General features: G+C 42.7%; 1 protein-coding gene across 10 annotated transcripts in view; it reads right to left on the bottom strand.

Moving 5' to 3' along the window:
- MACF1 (microtubule actin crosslinking factor 1) overlaps nucleotides 1-21,427 on the bottom strand; it is a 388,597-nt gene that overhangs the window by 43,877 nt on the left and 323,293 nt on the right. For all 10 annotated transcript variants that reach the window (XM_058679238.1, XM_058679296.1, XM_058679275.1 and 7 more), the window contains 11 exons: nucleotides 13,776-13,937; nucleotides 13,411-13,581; nucleotides 12,465-12,631; nucleotides 9,785-9,944; nucleotides 9,134-9,460; nucleotides 7,517-7,601; nucleotides 6,444-6,685; nucleotides 5,609-5,815; nucleotides 3,601-3,720; nucleotides 3,184-3,291; nucleotides 705-923 (listed from right to left, as the gene is read on the bottom strand). In XM_058679238.1, the coding sequence (XP_058535221.1) occupies nucleotides 705-923; nucleotides 3,184-3,291; nucleotides 3,601-3,720; nucleotides 5,609-5,815; nucleotides 6,444-6,685; nucleotides 7,517-7,601; nucleotides 9,134-9,460; nucleotides 9,785-9,944; nucleotides 12,465-12,631; nucleotides 13,411-13,581; nucleotides 13,776-13,937 (1,968 nt within the window). The remainder of the gene's footprint in view (nucleotides 1-704; nucleotides 924-3,183; nucleotides 3,292-3,600; nucleotides 3,721-5,608; nucleotides 5,816-6,443; nucleotides 6,686-7,516; nucleotides 7,602-9,133; nucleotides 9,461-9,784; nucleotides 9,945-12,464; nucleotides 12,632-13,410; nucleotides 13,582-13,775; nucleotides 13,938-21,427) is intronic.

The following is a 21,427-nucleotide window of genomic DNA, read 5'->3' as shown; positions in this document are numbered from 1 at the left end:
ACACAGCGTCTCTCTCCCCTCACTGCCTTTGTCATATATGTCTACCCCACCTTTGTGTGTAATCATAAATATGTCTATGTATTATACTGTATTGTACTTTACATGGTTTAACAACTCTGCATCCCCCAAAATGGGAAATGCCAGGCAGCATAAACTGTGAATAGCAACATGCCTGGCAATCCAATCACTCCTTGACTTTATTCTGAATACTTTTGGTTTAAATTCTTCCACTTACAGGAAATAGAAGTAGCAAAAAAGCACACGCTACGGAACAGAAGTAAGAAACATTAAAGGTAACAGTATTAGTTGAAATATAAATGTCCATGAATTTCCCTTCCAGTCTAAACTGCATGCGCCAAATGCTTCCTGACACTCCTGCACAGCTCTCACTCCAGGAGCTGCTTCACCAAGTGCAAAGTCACCCAGCCACACCTTGACTTCAACAGTACTGTTCCGAGACTCGTCTTAGGTTCCTTTTTATGGTTTGTTGTTTCTTTAGCACTGTAATACCTAAACTCTCAATATTAATTTGCATTAAATGTTGAAGAAAACAATTCAGATATACATTTGTATTGTCAAAGAAATTCTGATTAAGAATTAACACAGAAGTTGCAGCTAGTAGACGTTAATAAACTCTTGTTTCTTCAGTAAATGACAGAGCCCATTTTAATTATGCAGGAAAACAAACGTGGCGTGTTCTTTACCCGCATTTCCTCTTGCTGCTGCCTGAGCTGCTCGTGATCAACAGCAGGAGGAGGCAGTTGTGCTATCAGTGCTCGAGTTTCCTCAATCCAGGGACTGAGCTCTTCATACGTTTCCCAGAACTGGTTCACCAAGACCTGGGCCCGCTCCAGGCGAGCATAGCGCTCGGAATTGAGCAGGCTAATGGCTTCATACTGTTGTATTAAAGACTCTGTCTTTTCCTATAAATACGAAGAGAAAAGCATTCATATTACTATTATGAAATTTCCTCTTAAGAAAGGAAGGCATACATACATTAAAACGTAATAAATATACACTGTTGTTAACAAATGTGGACTACAGTAGTGACACTATAAAGTATAATCTTTATGTCTTTATATTTAACTGAATTTTCTTATCTTGCCATTATACATGTTTTATTCAAGTAATACTTAAGTCTGAAAACGGCTTAAAAGGCAATACAATAGCACAAGAAAAGTTAATGTTTTAGTGAAGAGTTACCGTGATACAGCATTATCGTAACAGATCAATGTAGAATAGAATATCTCTAGGGCTATGATGAAGACTTTGCCTATAAAGTTTCACTTGTCTTTCTTCTTCTGATTAAAAAATAAAGTCTCAGGCCTGACACAATAACCTAGCAGCTAAAGTTCTAGCCTTAAACATGTCGGGATCCCATATGGGCACCAATTCTAATCCCGGCAGCCCTGCTTCCCATCCAGCCCCCTGCTTTGTGGTCTGGGAAAGTAGTGGAGGATGACCCAAAGCCTTGGGACCCTGCACCCGAATGGGAGACCCGGAAGAGGCTTCTTGATTCAGATTGGCTCAGTTCAGGCCATTATGGCTGCTTAGGGAGTGAATCAACAGACAGATCTTCCTCTTTGCCTTTCATTCCTCTCTGTATATCTGACTTTCCAATAAAAATAAAATCAATCTTTTAAAAAAATAATAAATAAAGTCTCCAGGGGCTGGCACAGTGCCAATATTCCATACGTGGACACTGGTTCAAGTCCCGGCTGCTCCACTTTCAACCCAGCTGGAAAAGCAGTGGAGAACAGCTGAAGTGCCTGGGTCCCTGCACGCAAGTAGGAGACCCAGAAGCTCCTGGCTTCTGTCAGGCTCAGGCCCAACCCCAGCCGTTGTAGCCATCTGGAGAGTGAATCAACAGATAGAAGATCTCTCGCCTCTCCCTCCCTTCTCTGTAACTCTTTCAAATCAATAAATCTTGAAAAACAAACAAAAAACCCAAACAACACAAAAGTCTCCAAAAAACATAGTTTCTGCTGGTATTCATACTCCAAATGTTTAGGATGAGTTTTCAATTTATGAAGACTCTTGACAAAATATGGGTAACTATATCATTTCAAAACAGACAAAAACTGATCTATATACTGACTCTCTTGAGTCAATTTATTAATTTTTAAATTAATTTATTTATTTTTATTACAAAGGCAGAAATATGGAGAGGAGGAGAAACAGAGAGGAAGATCTTTCGTCCGATGATTCACTCCCCAAGTGGCTGCAATGGCCGGTGCTGCACCGATCTGAAGCCGGGAGTCAGGAACCTCCTCCAGGTTTCTCACGTGGGTGCAGGGTCCCAAGGCTTTGGGCTGTCTCCGACCACTGTCTCAGGCCACAAGCAAGGAGCTGGATGGGAAGTGGAGCTGCCGGGACCAGAATCGGCACCCACATGGGATCCTGGAGCGTTCAAGGTGAGGACTCCAGCCACTAGGCCATGGCGCCGGGCCTGAGTTAATTTATTTTAAAATAGGTATGATCTCTTAGAAGGACTTGAAGAAGAAACTAATATCTAAATATGGGTTTTGAAAAAGCTGCATAAGTATCTTGAAATTCAAAGCTTTTTCCATATCGACTGAAGATAAGAAGTAATAACTCCATCACAAAGAAGATGGAATTATAATGTATTTCACAGGTATGGTATGGCTATTTAGACACATATGAACACAAGGTTAGGGATCTAAACTATTTAGGACATCAAAAGTGTACCTTAGTTAACAGTCAGTAACAATAGGGCCCAGCGGCGTGGCCTAGTGGCTTAAGTCCTCACTTTGAACACGCCGGGATCCCACATGGGCGCTGGTTCTAATCCCGGCAGCTCCACTTCCTATCCAGCTCCCTGCTTGTGGCCTGGGAAAGCAGTCGAGGACAGCCCAAAGATTTGGGACCCTGCACCCACGTGGGAGACCTGGAAGAGGTTCCAGGTTCCCGGCTTCGGATCGGTGCAACACCGGCCGTTGCGCTCACTTGGGGAGTGAATCATCGGATGGAAGATCTTCCTCTCTGTCTCTCCTCCTCTATGTATATCCGACTTTGTAATAAAGATAAAATAAATCTTAAAAAAAAAAAATCAGTAACAATAAAGTCAGAGGAAAAACATGTTCAACCACCATTTCACAACTTACTTCTAATTCACTATGACCAACACAAACCCAATATGGTCAATCAGTAACTGTAATTCACCTGTAATATAGCTTTCTGCTCCTCCCCACAAGTTCCAAAGATTTCTCCACGGTGACTGAAGAGTTCATCCATTGAATCTTTGTGTCGAATGATGTCAATGGAGAAAGCCTTTGAAAAATAAGCTGTAGTTAGGTCAAGAAGCAAACAGATCCGAGCCTGCGTTAGTGAAAGTAAGACAAAACCTCCCCCAAAATTCCTTGCTTTAAAGTCACCTAAAAATTATTTTTGTTTGACATTTTCCCTGTCTGACATTATGTTTTCAGTAGCTTATAAAGATATGTTTCTCTCAGAGTGAAAAAAAATCTCTTCCTGATATGAAGTACCTATAATGTCATTACATAATTCCACTTAACTTTGGAGAGTCAGAGACTCTCCTAGTCTCTCCAAGCAGTGGGCATGTGGGCATCACACATTTACCTTCTGCACCTGCAGTTGAGCTGTGGTCTGATCCTGTTCCAGGCGAATTGGACCCAGGGCCGTCAGTTTCCGTTTTGTTTCAGCAACCCAAGCTAGCTCTGCATCAGCAGCTTGTTCATACTAACAGACACAGTAAGGGATAACACACAAATTACACCCAGCCAAGGTTTCTCAGAAATTTAATTTTCTCAACACTGAAAGGCAGGGATTTTCAGTAATGTAGTTTACATTTTAAAAACTAAAGAAAAAACTGGGAAGAGTCTCATAAAATCACAAATCAAGATGTGGCAAATTACAATTGATCATATTTTGTCTTTATGCAAAGAAGTTACAGATCTCAGTTGGTGGTCTCACAGCTAGAAACGATGACAGAAATTAACACCCTTCAAAAGAAATCTGCTTCTAATCAAACTGCTTTTACGAGATGGCATTCTCCTCCTGCCAACCCTTTTTCCTACCCATAAGCTGAACAGTTTTAGGCAGACGTTAAAATATAAACTGAATATGACCATAGACAGCTGAGTCAAGTTAACTGGAAATACTTGCTTGGCTGAAGAAGCCCAAGTCCCCAAAAGAACATCAGGCCTTCCCAGGGTTACACAACAACCTGAAATACGTTGTACACCACTGCTCTTTCATGAGGGTCTCCAATCTTGTACTTTTCTCCTATTCAACTCTGTTAATAAATGCTTAGATTTGAAGAGAAAAGTGAGCTTTTCCCAAACCTAAGTTTCATACTGAAATATCTGAAAGAGATTAAAAATAACAGGAAAGGGGCTGGTGCAGTGGCATATTATACCAATCCTCTACTTGTGGCACTGGCATCTCATATGGGCGCCAATTCAAGTCCTGGCTGCTCCACTTCCAGCTGACAGCTGGTGGCCTGGGAAAGCAAAGGAGGACTGTACAAGGCTTTGGGCCCCTACAGCCACAAAGGAGACCCAAAAGAAGCTCCTGGCTCCCAGCTCCGGACCAGCCCATCTCTGGCCATTACAGTCATTTGGGGAGTCAATCAGTGATGGAAGATCTCTCTTTTCTTTCTCTCTCTGTAACTAACTATCAAGTAAAGTAAGTCTTACAAAAATAACAGAAAAAATGTATTGGGAAGCAAAGGAAATGTCCATGTGGTTTAGGCAGCATTCCATTACCTCTCTGAGCACAAGGAGTTGTTTATTAATGTATGTGTGTGATATGGCACATTAATATGTACACAACCAGTTACAGAGAAAAGCAGAGTTTTTTCCAGAAAGCAGGAAGCAAAAAAGATCAAAGGAAACATGACACCTGTGCTTACTGAGAGGATTCTATTTTGGGTGGCTATGCTATTTTGGTTTGCATATTTGATATTAATTATAGTTCCTGGTTCCTTGTCCTCTTCTAAAACGGTTGATTATGTCAAACTAAGACTGTGATGCATTTGGTTCTTTGGGGCTACATATTACCTTCATAATCATTGACCTGGCTTAGGAGGAGGACACTAGTTAAGAAAGCCCTCACAGGCCCGGCGCAGTAGCCTAGTGGCTATAGCTCTTGCTTGGCACACTCTGGGATCCCATTGGGTGCCAGTTTGTGTCCCAGCTGTTCCACTTCCCTTCTGGCTCCCTGCTTGTGACTTGGGAAAGCAGTTGAGGATGGCCCAGGGCATTGGGAAACCTGGAAGAAGCTCTCGGCTCCTACCTTTGGATTGGCTCAACTCCAACCACTGTGGCCACCTGGGGAGCGAACCAGCTGACAGAAGATATTACTGTCTCTCCTTCTCTCTGTATATCTCCCTTTCCAATAAAAATAAATCTTAAAAAAAAAAAAGCCTCACATTGACACACTGACTTGTCTCATAGTTCTTCACTCAAGGTATTTTGGATCAAATCAGGGTTCGCTTGTCACATTAGATTTAGGTTAGTTTCATTATTCTGATTCCCAAGCCAGTATTCAGGGCGGTCTTAGCATCGTGCCTCATGCACCTATCATTACTGCTTGAAATATTAATGCCAATTGTTACAAACATTACCTGCTGGGATCTCTGAATGGCAGCATCAATTTCATCCACCCTTTGACCAATGGTGTCGCTGACCAATTTGTACTGTTCGTTGACATCGGACACAAGCTTATCCAGCCCCTCTCTGGCTCTCCAGGGCACCAGCTCTAAGAGGGCACGGCTCACTTCGTTCACTGTGTCCAACACCAGCCTATGCTCCATGACCTCCTTCTTCAATTCCTAAGAAGGGAAAAAAGTTTTCAGGCCATACTTTGCTAAATTAAGCACATTAGCAGCTGTGCCGGGTGGGAAGTGCTGTCTCTACCACACCTCCCAGCAGGGCACTGACCTCCTTCCTTCAGCTATTTTTTTCCTTGTCCTAGGTTTTTCAATCATCCTGAAGCCTGGTGTTAGGCTTAGCTGATGCCTACTTAGAATCATCTGTATTTGAGCCAGACTGACTTTCATCTTTTACCCCTACTCTCACAGAAGTGATAAATAATGCTTTTAAGCCCAGGTATTTAACGTAACATACATCTATCTATATGGTATTTCTGCCCATCTTCAACTACACAAGATAATGCAAGAAAATCAAATACAACCATGAAACATCAAGAACAAACCAAGCAGGTAAATTATAAAATGGCATACACAAAGCAAATTTTCTAAGAACCTGGGCTTCAGTTTTTTTTTTCCCCTTAGGTTGTGATAAGTGCTCTTACAGTTTTATGTCAAATCTCACTGCATGTGAGTCAGTACAGATTGAGGTAAGCAGAGACTGCGGTTTAGGCTGAAGTGTAAAGGCGATGAAACAGGGATTCTGATAAAGACAACACTTGTTTCCATTCACAGTGAAATGACAGCTTACCTTCTGCCTTTGCTGAAACTGGGGTATCTGCTCCCCTGTGGGAGACTGTCCTCCGCTGGCTGCCAGCTCGTCCTCTACATCCCTCAGCCACCCGGTCAGTTCTTCGTAGGTAGACTGGAACTTGGTGGCCAGCTGTCGGGCTTGCTCTAAAGTTCTGAGGGCCTTGGAGCTTGTGACTGTGATATCTGCATAACGGGTCTTGATTCCATCCAGTTTCTCCTGGATGAGTAACACTTCTTCACCTATGCAGGATGGTGCACAGTTAGGCTTACAGAGACATAAGGATCAAAGAGTCCCTGTGATCCTTCCTTTAAAATACACTTTCAGGGCATGGCGGGATAACCTGTTGGCTAAAGTCCTTGCCTTGCATATGTCAGGATCCCATATGGGCACTGGTTCGTATCCCAGCTGCTCCACTTCCCTTCCAGCTCTCTGCTTGTAGCCTGGGAAAGCAGCAGAGGATGGCCAAAAGCCTTGAGACACTGTGCCAATGTGGGAAATTTGGAAAAAGCTCATGGCTCCTGGCTTAGGGTCAACACAGCTCCAGCCACCATGGCCACTTGGAGAGTGAACCAGTAGATTGAAGATCTTTCTGTCTCTCCTTCTCTCTGTAAATCTTTCCAATATAAATAAATATATCTTTCCAATATAATAAAATAGTTAAATCTTATACATGCTCTCTCCCTGTGATTCTGACACCATCTAACAACCCATATGAATGGTAAGTGGAAAATGAAGTGTATCTTTCATTTGATAAAAGAAAGTCACTTCTGAGATAAGTAAGGTCCAAGTTCAGTTACTGATGTTTCTAGAATTCCCAGTGCTAGTCAGTGAGTGCTGATATTGCAGATACTGGACAGCAGAGGGAATCTGCAACAGATGTGAGACAATTAAGTCTTAAGTTCTGCAAAGATTTAGCAGGTAATGAAAACAGGCCATCAGCCCCACCCTGGAGCACACAGTAATATAATCGGGGAACACTGTGCTTCTCAGAGACTCAATCCAAGGTAGCTAATGCTGTGTGCTTATTGCCCTGGCCATGGAGGTGATGAGAGACACATTTCTCAAAGTACCTGTGGTTTGTTTTAGAAGAGCCTGGCCATTTTTAATGGCTTGATCTACATTCTTCTTTCTATTAACAATCTCTTCATTTAGAGCCTGAAAGGAAAGAACATCATTATTCTCCAAACAAAGGAAAAGAAATCTGAGACCCTTGAAAGGTCAAATTTAAGGAGATGAATGCCAGCTTAAAGTATCTTTTGAGTTACACCAGTGATTATTCAAAAGAATTAAATCAGGTACGTAAAGGCGTGTTTTTCCTTGTGCTGGTTGAGAAGAGATTTAGAATTAAATCAAATTTACCAATTATTGGTATCAAGCATGAATTCAAGATAAGTAGCAGTGGAATTCAGTAAAATGACATACTATGTCAAAAACAAAACAAGAAAAAAAAATAAACACAAACATACTAGGACAGATGTCTAAGAGAACAAAGTCAGCAAGCGCGTATCAACTTCAGTAAGTATGTGGTTAGAAAAACACTCTCCTGAAGCCAAAGAAGACTAAGAAATCTACGCTGGCTGGTGCCATGATGTAGTAGCTTAAACCTCCACCTGTGATGCTAGTGTCTCATCTGGGTGTCGGTTCAAGTCCTAGCTGCTTAACTTGCAATCTAGCTCCCTGCAGACGTGCCTGGGAAAGCAGTGGAGGATGGCTTAAGTCCTTGCGGCCTTGCACCTATGAGGAAGACCTGGAAGAAGCTCCAGGCTCCTGGCTTCAGACCAGTCCAGCTCTGGCAACTGTGGCTATGTGGGGCACGAATCAGTGCAGGGAAGCATTCTCTTTCTTTCTCTCTCTGTAAATCTGCCTTCAAAGAAACAAAAAAACCAAACAAACAAAAACAATAAAGGAAACTCAGCTTTCTACTAAAATGATACAGATGCCCCAAAATTTCAAAGTACAAAAATGTTTTTAAAATGGTAACTTCATGATCAAATTCCAGACACTACTGAGGTAAATCTGGTCTTGTTAAAGTACATTCTCTTTCATAAAACTGCACGTGGGGCCTGGCGCAATAGCGTGATGGCTAAGGTCCTCGCCTTGAACGTGCCGGGATTCCATATGGGCGCCAGTTCTAATCCTGGCAGCTCTACTTCCCATCCAGCTCCCTGTTTGTGTCCTGGGAAAGCAGCTGAGGACAGCCCAAAGCCTTGGGACCCTGCACCCATGTGGGAGACCTGGAAAGAAGTTCCAGGCTCCTGGCTTCAGATCAGTGTAGCACCAGCCATTGCGGCCACTTGGGGAGTGAATCAGTGGATGGAAGATCTTTTTCTCTGTCTCTTGTCCTCTCTGTACATCTGCCTTTCCAATAAAAAATAAAAATAAAAAAAGAAACCTGCATGTGGACACTCAGGGATACATGACCTAATGATGTTAATCACAAATTGAGGCTGAGACAGCCTCTGACTACACTTTGTATCACTTTCTAGAGCTATTCTTAGCTTGTCAAATACAACTATTTCCACTGGCTCATCCAAAAAAGGATTAGTATTTAACACCAAGTCTATAAAGTATGCACTTGTGTATAAAATAAAGTCAAAGGGTTCAGAATGAAGAAGAAAAGAAACGGAAAGTAGAAATCAAAATTGTAACTTAGCAACATAACCAATAAGAATGGAAAACATGAATACCAGGTGGTCAGCATGCTGTTTTTGCAGGACTTCCTGTCTGTAATCCTTTACGAACACTGAACTGAGCTTGTCCTCAACCTCAGCCAGCCAGTTGAGCACCTCCACCTCATCCTCCCCGAACAGTCTAGCGTTAGACAGGGCTTGCTCAAGCAGGGCTGCTTTCCGACAACACCGGTCCTGAATCTCAGTGTATCGGGTCTGCAAAGAGTCTAGCTTTTCTGACAGCACACCCTGTTCCGCAGGACATGTCAGGGAGGAGAGGGACTGCCCAGTTTTGACTGCCTGGTGCACATCTGTTGCATGGTTCTCTATTTCTTCCTCCAGAGCCTGGAAATCCAGATGGGAAAAAAAAATGAGAAAAAACAGAAACAAAGTAACTGAAAAGCAAACATGGACCAATGAGTAACAAATGATATAAGAAATTAAATCTCAAAAAATTCACATATTACAAAAATAACATAAAAATTGGGGAACAAACGCTATTTTCTTGGATGGCAACCTGTGAGTCAATTTCTATTTTTACTTAAAGGATGTGATTTTTCTAGCTAATAATTTGCCATTACTTTCAAGTTGAAACACATCTTTCAGAACATAGGAGGTAATTTCCTAAGGTCTAGCACTATGACTTCACTTACTGTAACCACTTCCTACCTTGTGCCGAATGATCTGCTGCTGTATTTTGGCAGTCTGAGTGCCAACAGGTTCTGAGTTAGCAAGCTTTTTCTCTGTGACAGATAAGAAGTCAGAAATAGGCTCAGCTGTTTCGTGGAATTGTTTGGCCAGAACCAGGATATCTTCCAGCTGTTTTTGCCTACACAAATATATAGAACAAGCTGCTCAAGCAGAAAGTTACAATAAGACTAATAATAGTAAAACACTCAAAGAAGAGTTTTCAGGAGATACAGTTCAAATACCAATAGGAAACAGAACACACATTACGTAGCATTTTGCTGTTAAACATAACCTCTCTGCAATCTTATCATAACTTTGTAATGGGGCAGAATTATTACTCCATTATTGTTTAAGAGGAACCCAACCCTGAAGGCTTAAAGACATTCCCGTCCTATCACCCGGTGAACAGCAATAGTATCACGTGGGTCATGATCCAATGTTCTAACACTTTTTGTCCTTATACATCATGGACATGTACCAAAATGGAATGTAGCGCCTGTATCCCCTGAACACATGATCAAAATTAAGTTTAAAGAAGTCAAAACATCATCAGTCTTCATTTTTCTCTCCGTGCTATTTTCTCTTTAAGTGAAGACATTGTCTGCAGAGCAAAGGTAATAGATTCTAAGAACTAGAATTCCTTTCCTGGATCCCAACCATCAGGCTTTGGAATCCTAAAGTATGACAAACTCAATATAGTTGAGATGTAGGGTATAAGAAATGGGCCAAAATAATTCACATGTATCTCCCCTGCCAGGCAAGTATTCACATGTATCAAATACCGAAAATTAAAGCATCCAAATAAGCTTCTTTTATGGGGAGGATTTACGTCTTTGTATTTGAGAGGCAGATTTACAGAGAGAAAGAGGCTGGTTCCCTCGCCAAATGACTGCAATGGCTGACGCGGAGTTGATCCAAAGTCAGGAGCTTCCTCCCGGCTTCCCGCATGCATGCAAGGTTCCAAGGACTTGAGCCATCCTCTTCTGCTCTTCCAGGCCACAAGCAGGCAGCTGGATTGGCAGTGAAGCAGCTAGGACTAGAATTGGTGCCCATTTGGCATGCCAGTGCTAGCAGGCTGAGAATTAGCCTACTGAGTCACTACATCAGCTCCCAAATAAGTCTTTGGAATATCTGTAACAAATGAAACTACTCTTGGTATTTCTCTTTAAAATACTGGCCCAGGAGTTGTCACCAAGATAGTAGCTTAAGCTTCTGCCTGCAGTACTGGCATACCAGTTCTGGTCCTGGCTACTCTATCTCCAATCCAGCTGCCCATTAATGTGCCTGAGAAAGTAGCATGAGATGGCCCAAGGACCATGTGGGAGTGGCTCTTGGCTCCTGGCTTCAGCCCAGCCCAGCTCTGGCCATTTGGAGAGTGAGGCAGTGCATGGAGATGTCTGTCTCACCCTCCTTTCTTTGAAATTCTTCCTCTCAAATAAATAAATAAGTCTTTAATAATAATAATAGGGGAAACTAGGAATGGTAGGTTAGGGTCAAGTGGTAGATGACTAAATATTGAGCTAAAAAGTTTGGATTTTACTTTCTTGGCTATAGGAAATCAAAAAAGGTTCACCTACAGCTGGATGCTAGCAAAAGCAGCTCCCTCAACAGCCCAGGTGAGAGCTCAGAAGGAGAATGGCAATCAGAGAAACAGATGACCAGGACACAGGATGTTCAGAACTTTGCATTCTGATAGCTGTGTGGCCCGAAACAAGGATGAAGAGCAGTAAAAGTGGTTGAGGTTCTAGGCCTAAGTAACTAAAAGATTAATGGCTCCATTAATTTAAAAAAATACAGAAAAAGGGGGAAAAAACTGCAAATGTGTAAATAAAAGCAAGTAAAGTTCTTTCAATTTTGTCTCTTGCACTGCTACAGGCAAGGTGTACTTCATGTGTCTGAAACAGGCAAGTTACATGCAGGTGAAAAAGAGAGACTAAGGAGGGAGTTACTTGAAGATTGCCATTAGATACCCAGAAAACCTAGAGAATACAACAATAAATGATCAATCATATTATTCTCTTAATTGATTTCTGATTAGCTGCCATTTGTTCTTAAAACTGGGGACAATAAAAACGTAAAGATACCTAAGTGACTTAGCGACATGAGTATTATCTGTAATTACGGAAAGGGAAAGCACTTCTCCGAGGAGGAAGTCCATTGCCTTGCTCCTGACCACTTTACTGATGAATGTTCACTTATGCATGTCTTGGATGCTCAGAGCTTTAACAGTACAAACCCCTGGTGGCAAAAACCTTTAATGTGAGGCTAAGCTCAAAGAAATAAGACAAATTTCAATTCCAAGTATCAAGAGCATTATTTAGACAGATGAAGAGGGAAAAATTTGTTTGAAAAACTTAGAAACTTGGCTGGATGGTAGAAATCTGTGTCTGTCACGTGGAGCCTTGATTACAGCTCAGCACAACATAGAGCGATGGATCGTCCAGTCCTCGGAATTGTACCAGGAGCTCTCATTCATTTCCTCACAGTGATTCTGTTTATGAGAATCATGTCTAAGAATGTATTACTCAAATGAAAGGCATAAAACACATACCAAAGCATGGTATGAGTTGTCTAGGAGCTTTTAGCACATTTCTGCAACAGCAAGTCGAGAACAAGACAAAGCAAGTTTCGGACCCACTACTGCCGACCCTTTACTCACCTGGCCGCAGCCTTGCCGAGCAGTTCTGTCCACCTACTTTCAAGACTTTCCAGCTGTCCAGTGATCTTTTCTCTGTCGGCCAGCTCTGCGGATTGAGCGATTCGGCCTCCTTCTGCTTGAAGCATATCAACTGTGGCTTTTCGGTCATCTAGGAGCCGTTGGAGCAGCTATCGCGCACGATTAGAAGGAATGAAAAGTGGTAATGTGGATTCAAAACAGCAAGAAACAACAAAAGCCAAACCCCGATTCGCCAAACCCTAAGCTTAAATGAGTACCAGAAGTTTTCTTCATCCTAGAGGCAAAACCATAAGATGTGCCAAGTTTCTACCACCCACGTAAGCTTTTCACATTAAGGTTTTTAAGTGGAGCAGTGAATTAGGTGACTAGCAAGGAACTCCTCTGAACCTCAACAGAAAAGCATATCAAAACATGAATAAGATGTGAGGTGACAGCTATATTAATTAGCCTAATTATAGTAGCCATTTTGTAATGTGTATATATACTAAAACATATTGTACACTGTGGATATATACAGTTTTGCCATTATACCTCAGTAAAGCTGGAAAAAAAATCTTTCAGCATAAACTTTTTTTGAAAGGGAAATGCACTGAAATAGAAATTAACCAACAAAAATACAGGATCTTGAACATGAAATACAACATTATTTGCAATACTGCTGATCTTGAAAGCACTAAAAAACTTGTAAACGTGAAGCTATGGCTAACACACTGACACAGAATTCATGAACAAGTAAAACTATTCAATCTAATACATGCCACAGTATACTCATAGATTAAGATGACAGAAGTAAATTTCTACCTTTCCTTACAGGGTGACAAAGCAGATTAGGACTGTACTAAAACTCATACACTCAAACTTGAATCAAACATGTTGTCTACCGCTCCCTTCAGCTGTCACACTTCGCTGTCCCAACACTCTCACTCACCTTCTGTTCTTGGATCTGTGCTTTCACCACTTTATACTCAGCAGATGGAGGTTTCTGATTTGCTATGAGCTCCTCAGTGTCTGCCAACCAGCTGAGCAATGGCTCCAAGGCATCTTGAAATTTCCCACAATGCAATAAAGCCTCCTGTAGCTGTGCAATTCTTTGTGCAACCTGCAGCACAGAAATAAAGATTTAGTATGAGAAAGGGGAGAGTAGTTTTTGGATTACTACTACTCCTTTTTATTAGCTATAAATTATAACTGCTGAATTTGTATTGCTTTCAGTTTCCAGGGACTGTAGGCTTAGATGTCCCTTTTGTATGCCTCCTGTTCCCAGTACACTTGCTACCCTGCCTTCCCACTCACCTTCTTGTTCAGTGTATTCCATCGAGCATTGATCTCTTCCATATCATGTTCCAAACCCTGCACGTCACAGTTCTTTCCAGCACTCTGAATTAATCCCTGGCCAAGTCCATTCACCTGCTGCAGCTTCATCTGAAGAGGATCCACTTGTTCTTTCTGAAACATCTGAGTAAATGCAAGCCAAAGATTTGATCAACAGGCCGTTATCATCCTTGAAAGATTTAAAATTCAATGGAGGAGGACCAGAAATAAAAAGGAAAAACAAGCCATTTGCATGGTGAAGTATCGAGGGAACATGGGGCTTCATATTTTGCTACGTCCTCCTATGGACATGCTATCACAAAGAGTTACAACACTCATGGGGTTTTACATTTTCTTCAATTTTTAGTGTAGAAAGCTCTAAGGAATAGAAGTATCAGCTTTAAGATACTGAAAAGTGCAATGCATATGAATCCCAACAGGGAAAAATGATAGCAAATAATTTCAGATGAAAAATACTGTAGAGGATAGCCTTAACTTACCACTGATAACAGGCAATGCTCTTCTCTGACAAGAACTAATAACTGTTTAGTCTAAACATATTAACAATGTGAAAACCTCCAACCTCATAGCTTAATCCTCTTGGGACCATTTAATGACACTCTGTTCCAAGGCCACAGACCACACACAGCTAATAATCTTGAAACAGTATTTCTTTGAATACAAAGGGAAATGAACCACTATTGCTGAGAAGTGTCCTAAACAACTTCAGACATATACTCAAAAATCAGAAGCAGATATGAGAGAGGCTTCAAAAGTTCAAGAGAAAATTAACGTGGGGCCGACATTTGGATGGTGGTTAGCATGTTCATTGAATGCGTGCCTCTCCTGTCACAATTCTTGGGTTCAATACCTGGCTCCAGTGTCCAAGCCAGCTTCCTACTAACACACTCCCAGGGAAGCAGCAGTGATGGGCCATGTTAGCCAACATGACTTTCTTTGGTAACATGATTCCTAGAAAATGCAAATGCTATAATTCCATTTTGTAACATTAAAGATGCTTTCATTGAAGAAAAATCAGAATAGAAAGGGGAGGGGCGAGTTCCTGAGTTCAAAGTTGCTTTGGTACAGTAAAATCACGGTGGTAATCAGCCACAGTGGAGGTAAGAAAGGACTGGCAAAAAAACCAAAGGGATAAAGGGAAGGCATCAAGTCCACAACGAAGGGCCCTTTTTACCCAACAGTCAAATCCTGTCTCATACTATGACTGCTATTTAAATTCTTTCTGTGCTGCCCAATATGGTAGCCATTACCTATATTTCAACAACACGTTACTGGAATTCAATTTAAACTAACGATTCAGTGGCTTAGTCACCACTAACCACATTTTATATGGTCAACAGCCCCATACGACTAGGGCCTATTTCACTGGATCACAGATGGACAGCACGCACCTGCATCAGGGCAGGAAATCCCAGTGCGCTAGACAGGATGCAGAACAGTAAAACACATTTCAATACCACACCAATGCCTAATACAACAGAGCCAATCCACCTTTAAATTTAGATTTACTTTATGCATGTTTTCTGTAGTTGCATAAGCTATTGCTTTGTTTCTTATTTCCATTCCATGGATTAAGTTGACAAAAACAATGGGTATATGTGTCTCATATTTTTCAAAGTTAAAAATTATATTAAAGCACCTCCAAAGAACCATTTATCCAGATCCTCATTATGAACACAAGTAAACAGAACATTAAAGAAAATAAAATTGGAGATACTTTTTCCTTCTGACAACTTCCAAATTTGCCAAGTACTGGCAAAACCAGTACTTTCAGATTTTTAAAAATTCCTTCTTCCTGCAAAGGATGGAAAGAAAAGCAAGTGGCACAACACTTCAGGCCAAGTTCTACAGAAAGCACCTACACCTCTGGACAGTGTGAGGCCAACACAGACAACCCACAGGCAATAAAACCTATGCAGAAAGCACAATGAGCCCCTGTGAGGACAGATGGAATATGTCACCTCTTACCGAATGAAGCCAGCAATATCTTAGTGCAATAAGATGCAGGGGACACAGACACAGCCAGCGGAAGGGAAAGCCTCTGGCTAAATGTAAGGATTCACTCCATGAGGCTCCGAATCGGGATAATTATGCAGCAAGCTTAGGGTCACAGGCTGTTATACCTCCCACAGTCTGTCAGTCTAACCCATCCACCACTCGAGTAACACTCGCAGAAACCTGGAGTTTCTTCTGGGTCTCCCACATAGGTGCACACAGGATGACTTTGGCCACCGTCCTCTGCCTTCCCAGGCCATAGCAGACAGTTGCATCAGATTTGAGTAGCCAGGACATGAACCAGTGCCTATAGCGAATGACGGTCCCACAGGTGGAAGATCAGCCTGTTGAGCCTCTGCACTAGCCCGATTCTTTAATGTCTTGTGTTCTCTTTCTCTTCTGGACCTTCACATGCTGGAGTTTAGGGGTGTTAGGGATGTGGACAGATCGTCAGTTCAAGGCCCTCTTCTCAATTCTGTTCTTTCTAGGTAATTCCATCCATTACCATAGCTTTACTCATAGATACTAATCTATGTAAATACTTCTGACTCTCAATTCATAACACTTCTGAGTTTCAAATCTGTATGAGAGTAGTTCAAACTGTTCACAGAAGGACCAGTTTTATGACAAAGTGGATGAACCCACCTCTTGTAATGCTTGAATCCCACAAAGAGTGCTGGTTCAAGCTCCAGCTCCCTGCTAATGAGTCTGGGGAAGCAGTGAAGATGTCCCCATGTACTTGGTTCCCTATCACCCATTTGAGAGACATAGTTGGATTCTAGGCTCCTGGCATTAGCTTGGTGCAGCACTGGCCAATGTGGCCACTGGGAGAGAGAACCAGATGGAAGATCTCTTTCTCATTTTCACTCACTCTCTCTCTCTCTCTGCCACCCTGCTATCAAAACAAACAAAACAAATCTTAAAAAAAAGTTTATGGGGCTGGAAGGCTAATCCTCTACCCCGTGGCACTGGCATTCCCTATGAACACCTGTGCGTGTCCTGGCTGCTACTCTTCTGATCCAACTCTGTTTTTGGCATGCAAAAGCAGCAAAGAATGGTCCACGGCCTTAGGGCCCTGCACTCACATGAAGACATGGAAGCTCCTGGCTCCCATCTTTGGATCAGTTCAGCTCCAGCCATTGTGGCTATTTGGAGACTGAAAAGCATGGAAGACCTTTTCTGTCTTTAAATGAAAATGAATGAATCTTTTAAGACTTAAATATATATAGCACATTCCCAAGAAAGGCAACTGAAAATGACCCAGGAGCTTAGGCTCTTGCCACTTATGTGGGAAAACACGGATGGAGACTCCAGCTCTGGCGCTGGCCTCAATCAGATCTGGCTGAACCAGTGGTTGGAAGTCATCTCTCCAGCTCTCCCTCTTTCTGTTGCTTTGACTTTCAAATCCATCCAATAAAAGAAAAAACTCCATGCATTTGATGCATGTTCAAAAAAGTACCATGAGAAACTATGCAGGAATTTCAAGGTTTTTTTTTTTTTTGCAACACAATAAACATTTACCAAAAACTTCCTGTATATCCCTGTATATTCAGCTGCTTTAATATCTTCATGCAAACAAATCATAGGCATCTCAAACCTATCAGTCCCAGAATGTAGCACTGTCTCCTACCTTACTATGCCCTGACACCTGTTCTTTCCTCATCAATCCTGTCCTCATGGCTATTCTTAGTTTTCACTTATTTTAATCACGTGAGTATCTGCATTTGTACATACATATACACAGGGTGTACAACAGTTTATTCACCATGTGATAGATAGGATCACTGAGTTCTAAGTGTCCATGTATCAACATGACAGGTTCAACTGCCTCTGGGAACCCTGTAAAAATGGAAGAGTTGAAATTCAAACATCTCTTCATTTGGCAAAAGCTTCTTAAAAAAATACTTCACTGGGCCTGATGCAATACCTAAATCCTCATCTTGCAAATGCCAGGATCCCTTGTGGGTGATAGTTTGAGTCCCAGATGTTCTACTTCCCATCCAGTTCCCTGCTGATTGCCTGGGAAAGCAGTCAAGGATGGCCCAAAGCCTTGGGACCTTGCACCCATGTGGGAGACCCAGAAGCAGCTCTGGACTCCTGGCTTCAGATCAACTCAGCTTTGGCTGTTGCCACCATTTGGTGAACCAGTGGATGGAAGACCTATCTCTCCTCTCCATAAAATCTTATTTGCCTTACCAATAAAAATAAGTAAATCTTAAAAAAATATATATACTTCACTAGTTGCACTTCCCAACTAAGCTGGAGCTCCTGCTGGTTAGCATGAAAGCCAGGGCTGGAGGTGAGTCAGGCTGGAACATGCATCAGCACCCAATGGCATTATGTGTGGGTCGGATTCAGGGGTGGGTTGGGCTGAGCTAAGCTACAGCACTCATGGATGCGCATGAGAGCCAGATGGGATGTGGGCTGTGCCAGAACTGGCAACAGCATATGCCAGCGTGTGCAAAAACTGGGGCTGGGGGTGGGTCTGGTGGGGAGTTACATGGGGATACCCTGATAGGCCAGAGCTGGTGAGTGTGAAGACCTGGCCTATGGTGGGCTGGACGAGGCTGTAGTACCCGTCAGTTCTCATGAGAGACAGGGCTAGGAGCAGAACTGACCTGGCAGCTGCATGCACCAGTATATGTGCTGGCTGGTGAGGCTGACAGACTGAACCTGATCCTGCACTGGCTAGCGCATACAACAGTCAAGTCTGAGGCCACCCCACGTGGAGTTTCTTGAGGGATTCCCCAACTACATCACCTTTCTCAAAACCTGACCATACAGAAAATCACAAATATGTGGTCCAACACTGGAGTGCACGTATTGGGGTTGGGCCTCCTTAGTTGCTGATGCCCATGCAATGGACAGCATGCCCAGATCCACACGGGGTGTGAGACAGCCAGCTCCTCCAGGCCAGAAAGAGATATCAAATGCCTCATCAGAGGATGGGAAGCAGAACAGGTTGGGCAATTCTCCTGGCCAAGCTTGGCAGCACGTGTCTGGGTCTGTGGATGCACTAAGGTGGATTTGGTCAGCCAACAGGCCTTGGAGAGATTTTCTCAACCCTGGTACGATGAAGGCAATGACATCTCACAACCATCAGAGCCATTCCAGTGACACCCTGGGAACATTAGAAATCTCTAAGTCTTCATCCAGTAATGGTTCCCTTCCCCAGGTGCTCTTTCCTGTCCCCCTCAGTGGACAGAGGAGGTTAAAAAAAAGGAAAAAGAAAGAAACATTTGTCTCCCTCATCTTCCTCTACACCTTGACCCTCCCCACACTAACTGGAGACCCACATGGGTGTGCGTCCACCTCAACTATGTAAACAATATCAAAATTGGGGAGAAAGGGCCCAGTGCGATAGCGTAGTGGTTAAGGTCCTTGCCTTGAACGTGCCGGGATCCCATATAGGCACTGGTTCTATTTCTAGCAACCCCACTTCCTATCCAGTTCCCTGCCTATGGCCTGGGAATGCAGCTGAGGGCAGCCCAAAGCCTTGGGACCCTGCACCCACGTGGGAGACCTGGAAGAGCTCCTGGCCTCTGGCTTCGGATTGGCTCAGCTTTGACTATTGTGGCCACCTGGGAAGTGAACCATTGGATGGAAGATATTCTTCTCTGTCTCTCCTCTCTTTATATCTGCCTTTCCAATAAAAATAAATAAATCTTTTAAAAAATGTGTGTGGGGAGGGTACTTCACCATGTAAGCAAATCCTTATTCTCTGTGCTAACTCTATGGTGTTTGTGTAAGTATTTTTAAAATGGCATTCCAGGGCCCAGCACGGTGGCCTAGTGGCTAATGTCCTCGCCCTGCATATGCCAGGATCCCATATGTGCACCAATTCATGTCCTGCCGGTCCCATTTCCCATTCAGCTCCCTGCAGCGTTGGGACCCTGCACCTGCGTGGGAGACCTGGAAGAGGCTCTGGGTTCCTGGCTTTGGATCAGCTCAATTCTGGTCATTGCGGCTCACTTGGGGAGTGAATTAATGGACAGAAGATCACCTCTCTGTCTCTCCTCCTCTCTGTATATCTGACTTTTCAATAAAAATAACACATAAAATGGCCTTCCAATATTTTCACTGGTTAAGGATCCTGGCTGGTATTACAGCTTAGATACTTCCACTTATTTACACAAATACAATCATCTGCTTACTTCCAGATACTTCATCAAGTAACCACTTCAAAGACAGGCAATATGCAGGGGCGCTACCATTTCCTTCTGTCACTAATATCAGGCAGCATCTCGGGAAATGACTGTCCCTTGAAGCTGGAGGGATTCTTATGGACTATCAAGTCCCAGTTATCAATATTTATTCTGCAGATCTAGAAACGGATCCCAGATACTTATAAGTTTCCCTCAGGTCCTGCCAACATAGCGTAGTGCCAAATCCTAGCCATACATGGACAGGGATCCCATATGGGCACTGGTTTGTACCCCAGTTGCTCCATTTCCCTTCTAGCTCCCTGTTTGTGGCCTGGGAAAGCAGTTGAGGATGACCCAAAGCCTTGGGACCCTGCACCCACATGGGAGACTTGGAAGAGGCTCTGGACTCTCGCTTCAGATTAGCTCAGTTCCAGCTGTTGCGGTCACTTGTGGAGTGAATCAGTGGAATGAATATCTTTCTGCCTCTCCTCTCTGTAAATCTGACTTTCCAATAAAAATAAACAAATCTTGCACAGATGTGACTGGCTCCTGACAAATATAATAACTGTATTTTACTGGCTGCTGCAGTACTTTGTTATCAATAATGGCAGCATAAGAAACTTAGTCTGTTACTGGCTTATCATCCTATTTTTGGACAGGTTATGGGGATCTTTGGTGTCAATAACAGATTCAATAAAACTCAAAAAATCAATCTAAAATCCATCTATTTGAAAAGTGACACATCCTAATTTGATGGGAGACTGCATTACGAGAAAACTGTCAAAGCCCAAGGTGACACAGCTTATCACTCAGCTGGGCAGGAGGATCTTCGGCAACATTAACAGCCTCAAGGATGCAGCCGGCATGACTTTGAGACTAGGAGGTACGTGTCTGTTTACCTGGCACTCTGGCTCTCAGTGGGGTGGGCAATGGAACTCATCTTCCCTGCACAGCCATGGGCATCCCAGGAGATTACTAGTCATTCATTCATGAATGCCCGCCACGAGGGTGGCACTGATTTGGATATTGGAGATGGAATCAAATCAAAGCTTCCTCCTCACTCAGTTTTCCCCCACTGAATTAGATTAACCCTCTAACTTCATTCCTTACCAAAGAGGAAATAACACCTGGGCAGTTAACCATAGAAAGCTGCTGATCTCAAATTCCTTTGTCTAGGAGGGCTGAAGAATGTGGAAAACTGTTTTCAACTATTTCCTAACACATACAGGTCTCCAATGTCTGAAAACTCATAGTTGAGAGAGAATATTTACCCCAATTCTCTTATTTTATATAGTAACTGAAGGAAAACGACTAATGTAAAGTCTCAGAGGCAGTCTGACAAAATGACTGAAATACCTCTATTTTTGTAAGCATTGGTGTGTCTTTGGTTTTAAGAAACCTACTTTCATGTTAAGATGCTGTTATTCAAATATCTCTACACTGGTTTCACGCAGCCAACTTTGACCAATTCTT

Source organism: Ochotona princeps, chromosome 2 (genome assembly GCF_030435755.1).
Source record: "Ochotona princeps isolate mOchPri1 chromosome 2, mOchPri1.hap1, whole genome shotgun sequence".
Taxonomy (NCBI): Eukaryota; Metazoa; Chordata; class Mammalia; order Lagomorpha; family Ochotonidae; genus Ochotona; species Ochotona princeps.
Note: the sequence above shows the minus strand (reverse complement) of the source record. Positions and strands in the feature narration are given on the sequence as shown.